At 35.2% G+C, this 23,021-nt stretch overlaps 1 protein-coding gene across 4 annotated transcripts in view; it reads left to right on the forward strand.

Moving 5' to 3' along the window:
• Positions 1–23,021, forward strand: part of LOC127708567 (uncharacterized) — a 49,680-nt gene that overhangs the window by 11,940 nt on the left and 14,719 nt on the right. For 3 of the 4 annotated variants that reach the window (XM_052213532.1, XM_052213533.1, XM_052213530.1), the window contains exons 2-3: positions 2,170–11,656; positions 22,870–22,920. In XM_052213532.1, the coding sequence (XP_052069492.1) occupies positions 2,181–11,656; positions 22,870–22,920 (9,527 nt within the window). In that variant the 5' untranslated portion in view covers positions 2,170–2,180. The remainder of the gene's footprint in view (positions 1–2,169; positions 11,657–22,869; positions 22,921–23,021) is intronic. The other variant, XM_052213531.1, reaches the window with a different exon arrangement.

Consider the following 23,021-nt stretch of genomic DNA (forward strand, 5'->3'; position numbering starts at 1 on the left):
TGTTCATTTACATAAATATCGAAAGAAAGTGTTTTATGTTCATCTGAATGATATCCTAGAAATGACCAATTTTTATATGGCCAGGCCTATAGTGTTACCCCCTCCTATTATTCTGCTCTAACCGTAATATCATGGTCTAAATTAGATACACTCAATCAGGCCAACACCCGCCTTCATGGGTGTATTTAATCCTTAAGATAGAGCTTGTTTTTGTTGACCAAATTTTAGCAGAATTTTGGTCCTTGGACTTAAAATTAATAAAAATAGTACTTGTCCAGCTTTTTTGTGCTATGCAGATGTTGAGCTGTTTTTTTTTTGTACATAATTTAATATTCACGACTTCCAGGTTAAGTTCTATTTTGATTCTGGTTTGTCAAATTTTTGGCAGAACTATGAACTTTTGAGCTGTTGTTTTTGCTGCTGATGTAGAAATTTAAGTCATACAGAGGGAAAAAAAACTTTTACCAAAGAAACTTTATTTTAAATAACTAGTGGCCAAGGGCACTGGACAAAGGACAGACAGAAATGCCACAATATCATAGTAGCTTTGATTCAAATCCTGCTGAATGAGTGAAAGTATAGAATGGTGTTATGTTAATATTATAGGCAACTTGGATAATTTTGTTTTCCATGTAGTGTAAAAATCAATAGTTGAAACAGGATATCCTATAAAATGTTGGGCCTTGCATGTTGCATGCAATGTCTACATTACAGGAAAAACCACAATTCACAGGTTTTGTATTTTCAATTGCAATAATTAACTTGTATCATGAAATGACTTTTTATTTGGAAATTTATATTTACCGAGACCTTAAGTCTAAGGTAAATTAATTTTTATGTGGAGTCAGTTTACTTTGTACATGTATCAAATAAATTTATGTCATTTTTTCATTGAATTATTATAATTAGTTAATTTTTAAATTTTGCATGAAATGTAAGCATTTTAAAAAGGACAACAGACAAATAATTTTGGAAACAAGATTAAAAAATAGAATAAAAAATTTTGTATTTGAAGGGACCATCATTTTACATTTTGAAAAAGCAGCATTACTTTTTTCGCAAAATTTGCACCCCAAGACAAGGAAGGGAAAGAAAATAAAGAATTTATTTAATTTGACCTCAACATTGACATTATTAAGTTTTGATATCAGCTCATGAAATTGACTATCATTCGATGTATAAATGTAATCTGTCAGAAACTGACACCAAACAGTCTATTATATTTTTTTATTGCCTAAGTTCAATCATATTTAGAAATAAAATTTGTTCCATTGCTGTAATTGACCTATAAAAATGTGTCAAACAATATCATATAAACAGGTCTCCCACATTTTTGGGATTTTTTAAAATTTTTGTGATCATTTATAACAATAGAATGGCTTATTATTAAATACTTTTGAATAGTACAGGATTATCAGTATTATATAAAATACTTTCTTGATGAATACAATGAATACCCAGCAGCATTAGCAAAGAATTCTAAATGACATTGTTATCAGGATTACAATTACATAATTATCATATCAGGTCATTGTAGATAGATGTACAGTATATGGGAAAAATAATAGGGCAAAAGATCAGAAGTGCCAATTAAATCTAAGAAAACTTGATTGGTTGATGTGTAGGCTTAATTTTTGTTGTTTACCTTTTATTTCATGACATACTAAAGGAAGAATATACTCAAAATTTAAATCAATTTTGACTATGGTAATAAGAGTCAGTTTTGACTATGGTAATAAGAGTCAGTTTTGACTATGGTAATAAGAGTCAGTTTTGACTATGGTAATAAGAGTCAGTTTTGACTATGGTAATAAGAGTTAGTTTTTTAGTCTTCTGTAAAAGAACATAGATCTGAAAAAGATGGTGAGAGAATTTGTTATGTTTGTTTGGAAACATAAAAATACATGTACATCATTTTTTGTTTTATATAATGATGGTCAGTTGTTGAGTAAAACAGGGAAAATCAATCAACCACCCACCATAGCCATAATGGGCTAATTGGTTAGTGGAATAACTTTGGAGAACATTGGGCAACTGAGAGCTCATGAAATTGATGTTATTATATATATATTTCTATGTATGGCCATTTTAAGTACAGAAAGTTTTTCAATTTTTTTATGGTAAATATGTTAAATGATTTTACATGAGATTTTGTTCTTTATTTTTTAGTGTGACAGACCATGAGTTTGGAGGAATATGAAGAAGGCCAATATCTGACACCAGACGATGAAGACATAATTGACAAAGGAAACTATATTCTGAACTCAAGACCATACCACCGGCATGGAAGAGGACGTTCATTTCATCAAGGATATTGGCGTGGCAGAAGTTTCCAGGGAAGAGGAAAGCCACTCAGAGGTAAATTTCTAGCCAACACAAGAAAAACCAGAAAATCATTGGAGAATGAACATGAACAGGAAAATAGATCTCCAAATTCCAGTCTGGAAAGGTCAAGAGATTCAAAAGAATGGTCATATTCAAGGTCATATAGACACAGTAGAGAAAAATCTCCCACACCATCAAGGAGAAGTAATAGTAGAGGAAGGTCACATAGGACTCATAGCCGTGAGAGGTCACATCGGACTCATAGCCGTGAGAGGTCACATCGGACTCATAGCTGTGAGAAGTCACATCATGGCCATAGAAGTCAAGATAAATATAGGAGTCGATCTAGAGACAGGATACGTAGTCGGTCACCCAGACGTAATAGTAGAGGCCGTACTCAGAAAGGTTACAGTAGAGAAGAAACTAGACAATTAAATAACTCGAGAGACAATAGTGATCATTATAGGGATAGTTACAATAGAGACGATAGAAATCACCAAGGTAACAAAAGAGATCGTCTTAAAAACAGTAGAGACCGTCATAACAGTGATGAATCCAGGCCTGACCAATTTGAAAATAGGCGGAGGTCTGCAGAATTGCGAGAAAATGGACTTCCCATAGAAAGTGATTGTAAATATTCACCCAACATGAATGACAAACTAATGAACATGTCAGAAGATCGGTCATCTAAAAAAAGACAAAATGTTTCTTCTTTAGAAAATAAATTGTCGAAAAAAGATAATGATAGAAGGGACAATAAAAGAAGAAATTTGAATAAGTCACAGAGGAAAACAGGAAGAGAACACATTAATGTTAAAGAATTTGTAGCAGAGGGATTGCGAGAAATCAGATTAGGTGAAAAAGACAAACTTATTAAAAAGAAATATAATGGAATAAACAATAGGAATGAATTACAAAATAGGATGGAGAATTATGTATTAACATCTATGGACATAGAATGTCTTCACAAAAGGAATGATCGCTATCATTTCTATAGGGACCCAAACAAATCCACAGACACAACTTCGTCTTCTAATACATCAAATGACCCAGCTGACAACAGCTTCAAAAATACCAAATCTACAACATCAAATGAAACAGATGTGTTTGACAACAGCTTTAAAAATACCAAATATCGAACATCAAATGACACAGCTGTGTTTGACAACAGCTTCAACAATACCAAATCTAGAACATCAAATGTAATGAATATTGCTAAAGGTATATCCAAAGTCTGTCAAGTTCGTATCACTGCAGATGGGAAAAGATCTTTTACCGATATTAAGGAAGATGAACGGTACAATGATGATGATGAAGCAAAAACATTCAAACAGACAAATGAAGGAGAACAGAATGTTCATTGCAGTGAGATAGTTCATAGCAATGAAGATGACATGGATAGTGGGAAATCTTTTACTTTTAGGACAAGACATAATTCTTTTCCCAATGAAAATAGAAAAGAACTTTTAAACAATCAAATAGATACTTTAACCAATCTACCACAAAGTGTGTCAGAGACTAGTGAGCTGTTATGTCCTGATCTGAACTCAAATCGTGAATCAAAATATAAACATTCAAACGACATGCATACTGTGCATGGTAATACAGTAGACACTACCATTCATAGTGATGTAAGGATATCAACCGACAAACCAAGGAGGTATATACCACCTGAAGAGCCAGTAGATAATGTACCATATTTTACAAACATATCTAGATCAAAGACATTGGTGAAAAAATTAAATTCTCGTAAACCATTGCTGCCGACACCACCAAGAAGAGACAGTTTTGTGTATGACTATAATCAGTCATCTGTAAATAAGCAGTCTCTGCTAGAAACACCTGGAAACTGTCATAATCCACGTGATCAAATTCTCCCAAACATACCCGATAAGGAGAAAATAGACTCAGCTATAGATTGGTTTATGAGAAACAACTCTAATCGTTTTAATTTGCCGAAGGAATTGTCTGAGAATGACAGTAGTGGTAAAGCTGTTGAAAAGAGTGATGTGAATACACCACAAAGTCATACACAAAAAACTGATATTATTAATGAATCAAACAATACCAACACGTCACATCAGGACACATCAGAAATAACATCACCATCAACTTCACTGAAATATCAAGAAGTTCAAAGTGATGGACATCATATATATACTCCTTTTGCCAACTTTTATGAACAATCAGAAAACAGTGAAGAAAGAGACAAGAGTAAAAAATCTGAAGCTAAACTGAACTTAAAAATTACATTGACATCAAAATCGTCCACAGGTGATAGTAATAACAATGTTCATCGTGTCAGGAAATCAAATAACGTTACCGAAAACAGAGATGTGAAATCACATAATCTTACTGGAAATAAAAACATCAAATCCATTAATAATGCAGAGAATACAGAGAAACCTGGTAATGAAAACAATCAGAATTCAGATCCATCTGAGATCACATGTTCTCGTACAGCAGGGTTATCAAGAGCAACATCACGTTCAGTAATTAAATCTAAGTCATCAGAAGGAAAGGACGGATTGTTAATATCAGGTGAACAGAAAGATCAAACAAGTCATTCCTCAAAATCAGATAAACAGAAAGATAGGAAAAAGCATTCTTTAGAAATCAATGTAAAATCAAAATCAAAAGACAATAAAAATGAGAAGACATCACGTGAAAAAATGAAACAAGAGACTAGAAAAATTTCCACAGACAGGAAGGAAACTTTGGCGCTAGATCAAAACATAAACAACAGAAATGTGCCATCTAGTCCAAATGAAGATTCATTCGCTAAAAATAAATTAACATCAACTCCAGTTACCATTGGAAAAAGTATATCATACGAAAAAGATTTATTTTTATCACCTGTACTGAACCTAAAAACATTGAATAGTGGGTCAAAAGAAAAGAAACAACATACTTCTGGTAGTCATGAGAGACCAAACAAATCAAAATGTATGGTCACGTCTCAGACATTGTCGGAATCAGATTGTAGTGCTGACAACTTTATGTTAGTTGATAGCTGGCATGAGGGAACATTATCAAACTCGGAAAAATCAAAGAATGCATCAGGTGTTGAATCAAAAGAAGTAAGTGTTGATAAGGAGATGATGGAAATTGAGAAAGAAGCAGATGCAAACCAAAATATTTTTGATAAATTTGTTCACAAGAAAAAGTCTGAGAAAAGGTCCAGAAGTCCATTAAGACTGTCAGAGCTTAAAAAGATAAATTCTGATAAGAAAGCTCTAAAAGCAAAACATGGCAATCGTAAATCTGTTGATGAAGATCTAGAAACAAAAGTTCTGGGTGAGAAGTCAAATAATTTAAAGAATGAGAAAAAGTCTTTGAAAAAAGAAAATGAAAAGAGGAAAGAAGAGATGCACCAAAATTCAAAGTATTCATCATCATCAGACAAATCAAAGTTGATTTCATCATCCATCAAATCAAAAGTAATTTCATCTTGTGTCAAATCAAATGAGGCATCTTTACCTGAGAAAACACGTGTTAACTCCACATCTAGTAGACTGAAAGTATCATCTACTCATGAAAAATCAAAAACACCTGAAACATCTGCTTCTGTGAATAATTCTAAAATGACTTCTAGTTCTGACACATCTGATGTTACATCCACACCTATTCACTCGTTATTTGGACGTAAAATTCGAACTGGATTGGAAGATTTACCGTTTATAATTACTCCAAAGAAAGACAAACCTTGTGAAGGAATTGAAAAGTCAAATGAATCGGAAAAAAGTAGCATAAATATTCCAGAAAACCTTTTTCTAAAGATGAAGAAAAAACTCAGTCAAACAAGTAATGTTGTAAAAAGGTTAGACACAGCGAAGACAAAAACAATCAAATTAGGAACGGGTATAAAAAATGATATTATTACAAATCAATCGGACAAAAAAGATTCTGAAAAGAAAAAGAAAACTGAAGAATTTGAAAGGCAACAACAAACCATCAAAGAGGAAAATCAGAAGGATAAAACGAGAATTAATTTAGATAAAAATGTTCACCAATCAACAAAAACAGATGATGGGAATGATAAGATTAAATCCATTGAACACAAATCATTAGAAAAACACAAACCAAAACAAAGGGAAATAATTAGACAGAAAAGTCATGACAAAAATAAAAATTCCCCTGCATGTGGTATGAAGGAGGGAGAAAAACATTCTGCGGAGAAAGAACATCAGACTAGGAAACAAAAAAGTCAAAATGACAAAGCAAAGATCAGATCAGTCAACATAGAAAGTGGTAAAAACAAATTGACAGGATTTAAAGATAAAACAGAATTGACACTCGAAACAAATAAAGTGTCTGAAAATATTGATAGAACTGTATCGATGAGCGGAGAAAAATATCAAGTAGGGAACACTCATCGGAATCTTCACAATGAAACGGATTGTACTAAGAGCAAAGAGAAAAGCAAGGAAAACAATCAGGACAATATTGATTGTAATATGGAAAGTTCTGTGGACAATAATCTAGAGAGTCAGAAAGATGTTGATGAAAACACATGTAAGATTGTGTGCTCTAACAAAAATGGGGCGGATGACTACAACACAGAGAGTACTGTAAGCGTAGATGAAAGTTTTGAGTGTGTTGGAATTATTGAAAATGTAGACTTGAACACTGTAAGCTTAAGTGCTGATGAATTAGAAAAACTAGAAAATGTTCAAAATGTTGAGGTCAGTTTAGAAAGCTCGGTAACAACTAGTAAAATTGGAGAAATAGACAATGATCAGATAAGTCATAATATGTCGATGAGTTCTCTAAGTGCAGACGAGATAGATGAGGATGAACTCTTAAGGGACATGGAGGTAAATTGTCTAGAGGTTTCAGAGGAGGTAATTGTACAAACATCATTTGAGGAGAACGCTGAGAAGACTGAGATAAGTTGTCAACTAAACAGTAAGACTAGAGATGTTTGTCACGAAGACACTTATAGAGGAAACATTTGTCAGACAGGGGAAGAATCTCGGGGAACAGACAGAGTGTGGGGCACTGCTGATGAAATGGTACCGTCTTCATCTGTTGTCGAGGAAGTTGAAATCTGTACTACAGAAGAACTATTACCTTGTCATTATGAACAGTTGGAAGTTTTAACAGAGAAACCAGCTGAAATGGCAGAACATTTAAGTGTTCAAAACTGTGGCAGTTTAGTAGGAAATGCAAATGTTGTTGACACCAGCCACTGTCAAATCAGCACAGGCGATAATAATCATCAAATAACCACAGTTGCTGAAAGCCACAGTCATATAAACACAGTTGTTAATAGCCACAGTCATATAAACACAGGTGTTAATAGCCACAGTGAAATCAACAAGGATGATAGAAATCATCAACTAACCGCAGGTGATGATAGCAACCGTCAAATCGACACAGGTGATAATAGCAACCGTCAAATCGACACAGATGATAATACCTACCGTCAAATTAATACAGGTGATAATTACCTCAGTCAAATCAACAATGATGATGATAATCATCAGATCACCTCATGTGATAATAACGTTTGTGTGGACACTTTAGAGAAAAATAGCAGTCTGACAATTGGTGATAAAACAAAGGAAAGCATAGAGGAATCAGCTTTTGTGGATGCTGCTTCAAGGCTGTCAGAGACAAAAACAATCAGTGAAATTAATTATGTATGTGTTGACAAGTTACATACCATTGCTTCAGAATCTCATACAACAATGGAATCCTCTAAATGTTCTGTTGGAACTTCTGATATGATGGAGAATAATTCTCAAAGACCGACATTACTGGAAATTTCAAATTCTGAAAGAGTTGTTGAAATGAAAGAGGGTAAAAATAAAAATGCATCCCGAACAACAAAACATTGTGTTAGTATTATGTCAGAGAAAAAGGATAAAAATAGTTCAGATCATAAAATCAGTACCTCAGGTCAGAAATTACAAACAGCGGATAAATCAGAGAGGAAAAGGCAGAATGTAAAAGAATCGTCAAATAAATCTGATCATGTGACTAAGGGGAGTGAAAAATCAGCAGAACCTTCAAAAGTCATTAAACATGTGACTAAGGGGAGTGAAAAATCAGCAGAACCTTCAAAAGTCATTAAACATGTGACTAAGGGGAGTGAAAAATCAGCAGAACCTTCAAAAGTAATTAAACTTGTGACTATGGGGAGTGAAAAATCAGCAGAACCTTCAAAAGTCATTAAACTTGTGCCATCACCAGCCAAGTCAATGTTGCTGACTAAGAGGAACAAATCATCAGAATCGGGATTTATTCGTCAAAATTTACCATCTAAAGTTCTAGATGATCGAGGCAAATCGGCAAAAGCTAATATTCTGAAAGACTGGAAAATGAGTGATAAATCTATGCCTCTGAAACAATCGGAAAAACACAAAGCTCTACCTTCTGAAAAAAAATACAAAAGTTCTGGTGTTACGTCTGTAGGTAAAATAAAAACTTTGGATGGATTAAAAACTCAAAATGATAGTCCATCCTCAAAACAGAAAAAATCACTATGGAAACAACTCAGGAAGTTTGAAGGAAAAAGCATTAAGAGAAAAAAGACTAACACATCTTTGCTGAATGCAAAAAAATCACTTTGTACAGATGTAAAAGTGAGTAATAAAACACTAAAACCAACTGCTAAGAATAGCCATGATAAAACTGTCAGCTCTGGAGCTATTAATAACAATCAAGGAATAGCAGTAGGAATGGACACAGACATAGATAAGGATAAAAATGGCATGGTTTCTAACATTGACAATGATAAGAAAAATGGTGAAAAGTTTGTTGAAGATAATCTTGGAGAAGGAGATATTTGTGGACTGAAGATTGTCTCAGTTTGTGGAAATGTTGATTTCAATGAATCAGTCAATTCAGAACTAAACACATCAGAAGATGAAGAGCTAATGGAATATGTAAAAAATATGAATGATCGACCTGTTACACCTTCTTTGGATAATTTAGACATAATAATGAACAGTTCACCATTAAAAAAGTACAATCAACCAATACAAACTACTAAAAACAATAGTGAAAAGAACAATGATCAATCAAAACTTGTAGTTGTGACTATGCCTTCATTGGTTCACAAAACAACACGTAAAGACAGTTTTACTGGGACATTTGTACCGATGGAGACACATAATTCTCCAACAGATGAGAGTGAACTTGATAGCAGTTGTGATAAACTTGTTATTGATACAGAGCAGTCAGACAGTAAATTATCCGGCAGCAGTTCACTTGAAGCGGAGCAGACCAACATTTCTCTCTTAAATGATAAAGAAATTGGTGAAAGTACCACGGAAACAGTGGAACTATTGAAAGAATTATCAACTGTTGATTCTACAACTGAAAATATGCACAACACTGATTCTGGTAATGACATGTCAGAAAGTATGCACAACACTGAGTCTGGGAATGACATGTCAGAAAGTGTGCACAACACTGAGTCTGGAAATGACATGTCAGAAAGTGTGCACAACACTGAGTCTGGGAATGACGTGTCAGAAAGTGTGCACAACACTGAGTCTGGAAATGACATGTCAGAAAGTGTGCACAACACTGAGTCTGGAAATGACATGTCAGAAAGTGTGCACAACACTGCATCAGGTAATGACATGTCAGAAAGTATGCACAACACTGAGTCTGGGAATGACATGTCAGAAAGTGTGCATAACACTGAGTCTGGTAATGACATGTCAGGAAGTGGACAAGTGGAAGTGAATTGTAAGGCTCCATCTACAACCAAAGACAGCACATCAATGAGTCACGAGGGATCAAAATGTATTGACAATGATGAAACTTTGATCTATGCTAACAGTACCTCAGACATGGAATCATCGAAAGATACAATAGACTATTCTCAGGATCATCAGAATAAAGTGGAATCTGAAAACTTACAACATGACTTGGAGGAATACAGTGATGGGGATTTTGATGAGGACGATGATGATATACAAATTATGTGGTACATAAAAGGTGTGCCACAAAGTCCATGGACACCAGCCACACCTCATATCAAACAGGAAAGTACCAATGAAGGAGAAGAAGAAGATGATGAGTTTAAACAGCCTCCAGTTCTACCAGAACTAGATGAATATTTCAAGAAAAATCCTGAAATCTTCTCACAGACAAAAACTGCTAATGACACTTCAGGAAACAGTAGCATTGTACCAAGTAGTCAGCCTGATTCTCCACAGTTAGATGACACATACTGTGATCTGTTCTTTGTCAATGATAATCCTGACTTTAAGTATGAGGCAACTCCTATTGTAGAGGATACTGAGTCTGATGATAAGTCAGAGAAGATGGAAGGAATCCATGACACAGAAGAAGGCACTGAAAAGGTTGTAAGTCCTGGAGAAAGGAAGTCAACCGAAAAAGACAGTAACTTGGATCGGTTAAGTAATCTGAGATTTGACAAATATCCGGAAAAAATACAGGCTTTTAAAAACAAAGTTAAGAAAGTTATCTATGACAATAATGATTCAGCAGCAATAGACACGAATCATGGGAGTAAACAATGTATAGTTGATCAACCAGAAATCTCTGAAACAAAATGCAGTTCTACGAAGGAAAATGAAAATGATACTGCCTTAGATAATTTAAGTTCAACTGAAGGATCTAATATTGCAGAACAACCAACTTCTAAAGAAAACAATAGTGCTAGTTTAGATCTATCTCAATCAACAGAAAATAATGAAGTTAATAGTGAACAAGACCGACCATCATCAGCAGAAAATAATGAAGTTAATAGTGAACAAGACCGACCATCATCAGCAGAAAATATGTATGATGCTATTAAACATCACAGTAGACAAAGAAAAACAACTAAACCAAGATCAGGAAATAATCAAAAGAAGCTAGTATTCGGTAGCTTACTGTTTCCACCAGGTTTACAAAGAACTAACAGTAATGATAATGATGATGTTCAAATCATGCAACAATCACAACAAAGTACTTTTGAAATGGCTGAACCAACGAGGAGGCTGATTTATAGCATGCTTTTGTTTTCAAGAAGGCTAACAAACAATGGAAATTACGAGTTTTCACATTTCAAACCAATCTGTTTTACTCATGTCAAGGTTTTATTAGATGGAACTAATAGGAACACACTTGGTGAATTCATTCCCAAAAAATTGTGTGATGTTCTATTACGTTGTGTAAAATGTTTGACATGTAATGGGGACTATTCGCCATATCGATTTATGAGACATGTGTGTAATGTTCAATGGAAGAATGTGTCAGACAGATCATTACAGAATCAACCGATTCCAAGAGAACAGTTAGAAGGATCAAGCCAAGTCCTATGGAAACTCATGTTCTATGTCTTTCAAATGGAGAAACATTTAAGGTATTATATACTTGTAGCAGGTGTAAATAGTCATGTTCTTTGCTCTATAGAGAAGGTTTTGACATTAACTATCATACCATTTGTTTTCTATGGTAAACAACCAATTCTACTATAGGGAAAACTCATAAATGTCCCAAGTGTAATGTTTTTTTTTGTAAAAATAGAAATAACTGAAAATATATAAAACCACCAGATGTTTTACTGTACATTCAAAAATTTTTGTGATGTTTTTACAAAATATGAGAAAGTATAAGGTTCTCAATAATAAAAACTTGCATTCATTATTTTAGTAGTAATTTCATAAAATTTTTGCAAATGCATTAATTAGATTTAACATTTTTGTCAGAGGTCAAGGATTCGCAAAAAATAAATGAATGCATTAATTTCTGAATTTTCAGTTATCAAAAGTATTGTGGTCATCAAATTCTAAATAGAAGCAACAAGCATGGTTAGGGCAGCAAATTGTGAATAGAAAACACAAAAATTACAGAAACATTCAATATGTTCAAGTCATCAAAAATCTAAATAGAAAACAGTCTGAAGTCGTCAAATCATTAATGGAAAACATTCAAATCCCCAAATTCTAAAAAGGAAACATGGGACAGACATACACATTTACTTGTGTCAAAGCAACTACCATTACTAATAACAATCCTGACATGGGACAGACATACACATTTACTTGTGTCAAAGCAACTACCATTACTAATAACAATCCTGATATGGGACAGACAGACACATTAACATGTGTCAGGACAATTACTATTACCAATCATGACATGGTACATGCATACACATTAACATGTGTCCAGACAGACACATTAACGTGTCCAGACAACTACTAATAACAATCCTGACATAGGACAGACAGACACATTTACTTGTGTCAAAGCAACTACTAATAACAATCCTGACATGAGACAGACAGACACATTTACTTGTGCCAAAGCAACTACTAATAACAATCCTGACATGGGACAGACAGAAACATTTACTTGTGTCAAAGCAACTACTAATAACAATCCTGACATGGGACAGACAGACACATTTACTTGTGTCAAAGCAACTACTAATAACAATCCTGACATGGGACAGACAGACACATTTACTTGTGCTAAAGCAACTACTAATAACAATCCTGACATGGGACAGACAGACACATTTACTTGTGTCAAAGCAACTACTAATAACAATCCTGACATGGGACAGACAGACACATTTACTTGTGCTAAAGCAACTACTAATAACAATCCTGACATGGGACAGACAGACACATTTACTTGTGTCAAAGCAACTACTAATAACAATCCTGACATGGGACAGACAGACACATTTACTTGTGCTAAAGCAACTACTAATAACAATCCTGACATGGGACAGACAGACACATTTGCTTGTGTCAAAGCAACTACTAATAACAATCCTGACATGGGACAGACAGACACATTTACTTGTGTCAAAGCAACTACTAATAACAATCCTGACATGGGACAGACATACACATTTACTTGTGCCAAAGCAACTACTAATAACAATCCTGACATGGGACATGCAGACAGACACATTAACATGTGTCAAGACCATGAAGACAACTACTAATAACAATCCTGACATCATGGACATTGGACAGACAGACACATTAACATGTGTCAAAATAACTACTAAAAATGTAATACCAATCCTGACATGGGACAGACCGACACATTTTTATACGACCGCAAAAAAATTTTGCGGTCGTATATTGGTATGACGTTGGTGTCGTCGTCGTCCCAGACACATTGGTTTTCGCACTCTAACTTTAGTTTAAGTGAATGGATCTCTATGAAACTTTACCATAAGGTTCCATACCACAAAAGAAAGGTTGGGATTGATTTTGGGGGTTATGTTACCAACAGTTAAGGAATTAGGGGCCAAAAATAAGCATTTTTGTAACATCCAGACATAACTTGTGTGTTAGTGTATGGATCTCTCTGACATTGTACCACAAGGTTCCATATCACAAAGGGAATGCTGGGATTGATTTTGGGGGTAATTGCCTCAAATTTTAGGAATAAGGGGCCAAAACAGGGGCAAAAAACAAGCATTTTTCTAGTTTCATGATAATAACTTGTGTGTAAGCGTATGGATCTTTCTGAAATTGTACTACAAGATTCCATATCACAAAGGGAAAGCTGGAATTGAGTTTTGGGGTAATTGCCCAAAACGTTTAGGAATAAGGGGCCTAAAAGGGGCCAAAAATAAGCATTTTTCTAGTTTCCAGACAATTACTTGTGTTCAAGTGTATGGATCTCTCTGAAATTGTACTGCAACGTACCATACTACGAAGGGAAGGCTGGGATTGATTTTGGGGGTAATTGCCTCAAAATTTTAGGAATAAGGGGCCAAAAAGGGGCAAAAAACAAGCATTTTTCTAGTTTCAGGACAATAACTTGTGTGTAAGTGTATGGATCTTTATGAAATTGTACTTCAAGGTTCCATATCGCAAAGGGAAAGCTGGGTTTGCGTTTGGGGGTAATTGCCCTAAACGTTTAGGAATTTGGGGCCAAAAAGGGGCCTAAAACAAGCATTTTTCTAGTTTCCAGACAATTACTTCTGTTCAAGTGTATGGATCTCTCTGAAATTGTACTGCAAGGTACCATACCACCAAGTGAAGGCTGGGATTGAGTTTGGGGATGATGAATCATAAGGGGTTCAAAAAACTTTCGGGAGGGTTTTTTTTTTTCTTTAAAATTTTCCATTTTGAATTGGTTATTTCTGATTTATATATAAAAGCAAATAATAATGATATGGTTTGAATAGGTAAATTAAAAAATTTTAAAGTTCTTAGACCACATTCATTCTGTGTTAGAAACCTATGCTGTGTCAAATATTTAATCACAATCCAAATTCAGTGCTGTATCAAGCTTGAATGTTGTGTCCATACTTGCCCCAACTGTTCAGGGTTCAACCTCTGCGGTCGTATCAAGCTGCACCTAGCGGAGCATTTTATTGAAACATGTGTCAAGACAGTTACTATTATCAATCCTGACATGGGACATGCAGACAGACACATTAACGTGTATCAAGACAACTACTAATACCAATCCTGACATGGGACAGACAGACACATTAACATGTGTCAAGACAACTACTAATAACAATCCTGACATGGGACATGCAGACAGACACATTAACATGTGTCAAGACAACTACTAATAACAATCCTGACATGGGACATGCAGCATGTGCAGACAGACACATTAACATGTGTCAAGACAACTACTAATAACAATCCTGACATGGGACATGCAGACAGACACACTAACATGTGTCAAGACAACTACTAATAACAATCCTGACACGGGACATATCAACACATTTACATGTGTCAAGTCAATAACTAATAAAAATCCTGACATGAGACAGACATAGGACAACTACTGATAACAATCCTGACATGGGACAGACATGTACAATAACAGTTGTCAAGACAACTGCTAGTAACAATGCTGACATTGGATAGACAGCCACATTAACTTGTTTGAAGACAACTATTTTAACAATCCTGACATTGGATAGACAGCCACATTATCTTGTTTCAAGACAACTACTCTTAACAATCCTGACATTGGATAGACAGCCACATTGACTTGTTTTAAGACAACTACTAGTAACAATCCTGATATTGGATAGACAGCCGCATTGACTTGTTTGAAGACAACTACTAGTAACAATGCTGACATTGGATAGACAGCCACATTGACTTGTTTGAAGACAACTACTAGTAACAATGCTGACATTGGATAGACAGCCACATAGACTTGTTTGAAGACAACTACTTTTAACAATGCTGACATTGGATAGACAGCCACATTGACTTGTTTCAAGACAACTACTAGTAACAATCCTGACATTGGATAGACAGCCACATTGACTTGTTTGAAGACAACTACTCTTAACAATCCTGACATTAGATAGACAGCCACATTGACTTGTTTGAAGACAACTACTAGTAACAATGCTGACATTGGATAGACAGCCACATTGACTTGTTTCAAGAAAACTACTTTTAACAATCCTGACATTGGATAGACAGCCACATTGACTTGTTTCAAGACAACTACTTTTAACAATCCTGACATTGGATAGACAGCCACATTGACTTGTTTCAAGACAACTACTAGTAACAATCCTGACATTGGATAGACAGCCACATTGACTTGTTTGAAAACAACTACTTTTAACAATGCTGACATTGGATAGACAGCCACATTGACTTGTTTCAAGAGAACTACTAGTAACAATGCTGACATTGGATAGATAGCCACATTAACTTGTTTCAAGAAAACTACTTTTAACAATCCTGACATTGGATAGACAGCCACATTGACTTGTTTCAAGACAACTACTTTTAACAATCCTGACATTGGATAGACAGCCACATTGACTTGTTTGAAGACAACTACTAGTAACAATCCTGACATTGGATAGACAGCCACATTATCTTGTTTCAAGACAACTACTTTTAACAATCCTGACATTGGATAGACAGCCACATTGACTTGTTTGAAGACAACTACTTTTTAACAATGCTGACATTGGATAGACAGCCACATTGACTTGTTTGAAGACAACTACTTTTAACAATCCTGACATTGGATAGACAGCCACATTGACTTGTTTCAAGACAACTACTAGTAACAATCCTGACATTGGATAGACAGCCACATTATCTTGTTTCAAGACAACTACTTTTAACAATCCTGACATTGGATAGACAGCCACATTGACTTGTTTGAAGACAACTACTTTTAACAATGCTGACATTGGATAGACAGCCACATTGACTTGTTTGAAGACAACTACTTTTAACAATGCTGACATTGGATAGACAGCCACATTGACTTGTTTGAAGACAACTACTCTTAACAATCCTGACATTAGATAGACAGCCACATTGACTTGTTTGAAGACAACTACTAGTAACAATGCTGACATTGGATAGACAGCCACATTGACTTGTTTGAAGACAACTACTAGTAACAATCCTGACATTGGATAGACAGCCACATTGACTTGTTTGAAGACAACTTCTAGTAACAATGCTGACATTGGATAGACAGCCACATTGACTTGTTTGAAGACAACTACTAGTAACAATGCTGACATTGGATAGACATTCATGTTGACTTGTTTGAAGACAACTACTAGTAACAATGCTGACATTGGATAGACAGCCACATTGACTTGTTTGAAGACAACTACTAGTAACAATGCTGACATTGGATAGACATTCACATTGACTTGTTTGAAGACAACTACTAGTAACAATCCTGACATTGGATAGACAGCCACATTGACTTGTTTGAAGACAACTACTAGTAACAATGCTGACATTGGATAGACATTCACATTGACTTGTTTGAAGACAACTACTAGTAACAATCCTGACATTGGATAGACAGCCACATTGACTTGTTTGAAGACAACTACTAGTAACAATGCTGACATTGGATAGACATTCACATTGACTTGTTTGAAGACAACTACTAGTAACAATCCTGACATTGGATAGACAGCCACATTGACTTGTTTGAAGACAACTACTAGTAACAATCCTGACATTGGATAGACAGCCACATTGACTTGTTTGAAGACAACTACTAGTAACAATCCTGACATTGGATAGACAGCCACATTAACTTGTTTCAAGAGAACTACTAGTAACAATCCTGACATTGGATAGATAGCCACATTGACTTGTTTGAAAACAACTACTTTTAACAATCCTGACATTGGATAGACAGCCACATTGACTTGTTTCAAGACAACTACTTTTAACAATCCTGACATTGGATAGACAGCCACATTATCTTGTTTCAAGACAACTACTAGTAACAATGCTGACATTGGATAGACAGCCACATTGACTTGTTTGAAGACAACTACTAGTAACAATGCTGCATTGGATAGACAGCCACATTGACTTGTTTGAAAACAACTACTAGTAACAATCCTGACATTGGATAGACATCCACATTGACTTGTTTGAAGACAACTACTAGTAACAATGCTGACATTAGATAGACAGCCACATTGACTTGTTTGAAGACAACTACTAGTAACAATCCTGACATTGGATAGACAGCCACATTGACTTGTTTCAAGACAACTACTAGTAACAATCCTGACATTGGATAGACAGCCACATTGACTTGTTTCAAGACAACTACTTTTAACAATCCTGACATTGGATAGACAGCCACATTATCTTGTTTCAAGACAGCTACTAGTAACAATCCTGACATTGGATAGACAGCCACATTGACTTGTTTGAAGACAACTACTAGTAACAATCCTGACATTGGATAGACAGCCACATTGACTTGTTTGAAGACAACTACTAGTAACAATGCTGACATTAGATAGACAGCCGCATTGACTTGTTTGAGGACAACTTCTAGTAACAATGCTGACATTAGATAGACAGCCACATTGACTTGTTTGAGGACAACTTCTAGTAACAATGCTGACATTGGATAGACAGCCACATTGACTTGTTTCAAGACAACTACTTTTAACAATCCTGACATTGGATAGACAGCCACATTGACTTGTTTCAAGACAACTACTTTTAACACTCCTGACATTGGATAGACAGCCACATTGACTTGTTTCAAGACAACTTCTAGTAACAATGCTGACATTAGATAGACAGCCACATTGACTTGTTTCAAGACAACTTCTAGTAACAATGCTGACATTGGATAGACAGCCACATTGACTTGTTTCAAGACAACTACTTTTAACACTCCTGACATTGGATAGACAGCCACATTGACTTGTTTCAAGACAACTTCTAGTAACAATCCTGACATTGGATAGACAGCCACATTAACTTGTTTCAAGAGAACTACTAGTAACAATGCTGACATTGGATAGACAGCCACATTGACTTGTTTCAAGACAACTTCTAGTAACAATGCTGACATTGGATAGACAGCCACATTGACTTGTTTCAAGACAACTACTTTTAACACTCCTGACATTGGATAGACAGCCACATTGACTTGTTTCAAGACAACTTCTAGTAACAATCCTGACATTGGATAGACAGCCACATTGACTTGTTTCAAGACAACTTCTAGTAACAATGCTGACATTGGATAGACAGCCACATTGACTTGTTTGAAGACAACTACTAGTAACAATCCTGACATTGGATAGACAGCCACATTGACTTGTTTCAAGACAACTACTAGTAACAATCCTGACATTGGATAGACAGCCACATTGACTTGTTTCAAGACAACTTCTAGTAACAATGCTGACATTGGATAGACAGCCACATTGACTTGTTTGAAGACAACTACTAGTAACAATCCTGACATTGGATAGACAGCCACATTGACTTGTTTCAAGACAACTTCTAGTAACAATGCTGACATTGGATAGACAGCCACATTGACTTGTTTCAAGACAACTACTTTTAACACTCCTGACATTGGATAGACAGCCACATTGACTTGTTTCAAGACAACTTCTAGTAACAATCCTGACATTGGATAGACAGCCACATTAACTTGTTTCAAGAGAACTACTAGTAACAATGCTGACATTGGATAGACAGCCACATTGACTTGTTTCAAGAAAACTACTAGTAACAATGCTGACATTGGATAGACAGCCACATTGACTTGTTTGAAGACAACTACTAGTAACAATCCTGACATTGGATAGACAGCCACATTGACTTGTTTCAAGACAACTTCTAGTAACAATGCTGACATAAGATAGACAGCCACATTGACTTGTTTCAAGACAACTACTAGTAACAATCCTGACATTGGATAGACAGCCACATTGACTTGTTTGAAGACAACTACTTTTAACACTCCTGACATTGGATAGACAGCCACATTGACTTGTTTGAAGTCAACTACTTTTAACACTCCTGACATTGGATAGACAGCCACATTGACTTGTTTCAAGACAACTTCTAGTAACAATGCTGACATTGGATAGACAGCCACATTGACTTGTTTGAAGACAACTACTAGTAACAATCCTGACATTGGATAGACAGCCACATTGACTTGTTTGAAGACAACTACTTTTAACACTCCTGACATTGGATAGACAGCCACATTGACTTGTTTCAAGACAACTACTAGTAACAATCCTGACATTGGATAGACAGCCACATTGACTTGTTTCAAGACAACTACTAGTAACAATCCTGACATTGGATAGACAGCCACATTGACTTGTTTCAAGACAACTTCTAGTAACAATGCTGACATTGGATAGACAGCCACATTGACTTGTTTCAAGACAACTTCTAGTAACAATGCTGACATTGGATAGACAGCCACATTGACTTGTTTGAAGACAACTACTAGTAACAATCCTGACATTGGATAGACAGCCACATTGACTTGTTTCAAGACAACTTCTAGTAACAATGCTGACATTGGATAGACAGCCACATTGACTTGTTTCAAGACAACTACTAGTAACAATGCTGACATTGGATAGACAGCCACATTGACTTGTTTGAAGACAACTACTAGTAACAATGCTGACATTAGATAGACAGCCACATTGACTTGTTTCAAGACAACTACTAGTAACAATGCTGACATTGGATAGACAGCCACATTGACTTGTTTGAAGACAACAACTAGTAACAATGCTGACATTAGATAGACAGCCACATTGACTTGTTTCAAGACAACTACTAGTAACAATGCTGACATTGGATAGACAGCCACATTGACTTGTTTCAAGACAACTACTTTTAACAATGCTGACATTGGATAGACAGCCACATTGACTTGTTTGAAGACAACTACTAGTAACAATCCTGACATTGGATAGACAGCCACATTGACTTGTTTGAAGACAACTACTAGTAACAATCCTGACATAAGATAGACAGCCACATTGACTTGTTTGAAGACAACTACTAGTAACAATGCTGACATTGGATAGACAGCCACATTGACTTGTTTGAAGACAACTACTAGTAACAATCCTGACATTGGATAGACAGCCACATTGACTTGTTTCAAGACAACTTCTAGTAACAATGCTGACATTGGATAGACAGCCACATTGACTTGTTTGAAGACAACTACTAGTAACAATCCTGACATTGGATAGACAGCCACATTGACTTGTTTGAAGACAACTACTAGTAACAATCCTGACATTGGATAGACAGCCACATTGACTTGTTTCAAGACAACTTCTAGTAACAATGCTGACATTGGATAGACAGCCACATTGACTTGTTTGAAGACAACTACTAGTAACAATCCTGACATTGGATAGACAGCCACATTGACTTGTTTCAAGACAACTGCTAGTAACAATGCTGACATGTGGCAGAGTTGATTAGTTAAAGTATGTTTTAATGAAGAAACATGAGAATGTTATAAATACTGATAAGAAATTTCTGTTTGAGGTGCTTTTGGACTGAAATGTTATAACTTTTCAGCAAACCTGACCAAAATGGCCAATGGACATTTTCTCATCACTTGGCATCCGTTATTGCATTTGCCTGTTAACTTTTACAAAAATTGATTTTTTACCAATTTTTGTGTTGTATGCAAAAACTAAAGTAGACAGTAAGCATAAAATGTTATTAGCAATACAAAATCAACAAAAAGAGATTTTAGCAATAAACTACATTCTTGTCTGCAATATTGGAAAATGGTTGTTGTAGAATATCCACATAGATTCAGGTGAGGGGCACTTTTTATGCCCCCTCCGTAGCAGTGGGGGCAATAAGTTTTACCCTTGTCCGTCTGTACGTACCTACGTCCCAAAATTGGTTTCCGTTCTCTAACTTGAGTTTGCCTCAACCAAATGTTATGAAACTTATACACAATGCTTATTACCACAAAACACAGATCAAGTTTGAATTTTGGTGGCGTCACTATAACCGTTCTAGAGTTATGCCCCTTTATAAATGGAAAAATTGCAATATTTTGAGTTTCTGTTCTCTAACTTAAGTTAGCCTCAACCAAATGTTATGAAACTTATACACAATGCTTATTACCACAAAACACAGATCAATTTTGAATTTTGGTGGCGTCACTTTAATCATTCTAGAGTTATGCCTCTTTATAAATGGAAAATTTCAAAATTTTTATTTATTTTTAAATAATTTAATTTTGGATGTAACGCGTCTTCCGATTGGCTGACGTTGTTTTGTTTATCAGCTCATAGACATAATTTTGTCATGTGACCTTGACGTCATCAACGTATTTTCATGATTTACTCCAGTTTAAAATGGAATTAAGAATTAAATTATAAGAAATGAATGTAATATTTTTTCTGTCTATTCGAAATAACTTAAAAAATGTGGTGCACACTTTAAAATAACCCGCTACGTGGGTTATTCAGTGTGCACCACATTTTTGATGTTATTTCTTCATAGACAGAAAAAATATTACAGTCATTCCTTAAATATCAAGTAATTTTTAAAATTGGAGTTATCTTCCTTTGTCCATGATTATAGTTGAATCAACTACAATCAATGCTTTATACAATGCAATGTTTAATTTTGACTTCCACTGATAAAACACTACATAATACAGATTAAGTATGAAATTTGGTGGCAACACTTTTACCATTCTTGAGTTATGTCCCTTTATAAACAAAAAAATTGCTGAATTTTTTAGTTTGTCTCAACCAAATGTTATAAAACTTATACATAACCGTTCTAGAGTTATGCGTGTTTACAAATAGAAAAATTGCTGAATTTTTAGTTTCTGTTCTCTACTTAAGTTAGCCTCAACCAAATGTTATGAGACTTAAGTTAGCCTCAACCAAATGTTATGAGACTTACACACAATGCTTATTACCACAAAACTCAGGTCAAGTTCAAATTTGGGTAGCGTCACTTTTACTGTTCTTCAATTATGTCCCTTTATAACTATATGATATGCAAGCGGGGGCATCATCTGTGTCCACGTGGACACTATCCACATTTTTTTTTTATTAAAATCATTTGGGACATGATTTTATAACATGAACTGAAAAGCCTTTGATGATACCTGATTCAATGCACGTGTGGAACTGAGAGGTATCTTGGAAGAAACTGAACTAAATAATAATAAGACCGACACCATGAACACTAGGATTAAATACACGCTAAAAATATTCCCATGTTAATTATAGAATATGAGCTATCAGACATTTTCAACTGATTGTTTCTGTTATAGCAAGAACAAGAACATTCAGAATGTAGACGACATCCCTGCCAAGGTTTTGAGGTATATGCTGTTTCAGTAACCAAATGCTAACCATATTATATTTTCTAACACTTTGTTATTTTGTATGAAGCTAACAATTTGTATTAAGCTAAGATACAGGT

This window comes from Mytilus californianus, unplaced genomic scaffold (genome assembly GCF_021869535.1).
Source record: "Mytilus californianus isolate M0D057914Y unplaced genomic scaffold, xbMytCali1.0.p SCAF_7, whole genome shotgun sequence".
Lineage (NCBI taxonomy): Eukaryota > Metazoa > Mollusca > Bivalvia > Mytilida > Mytilidae > Mytilus > Mytilus californianus.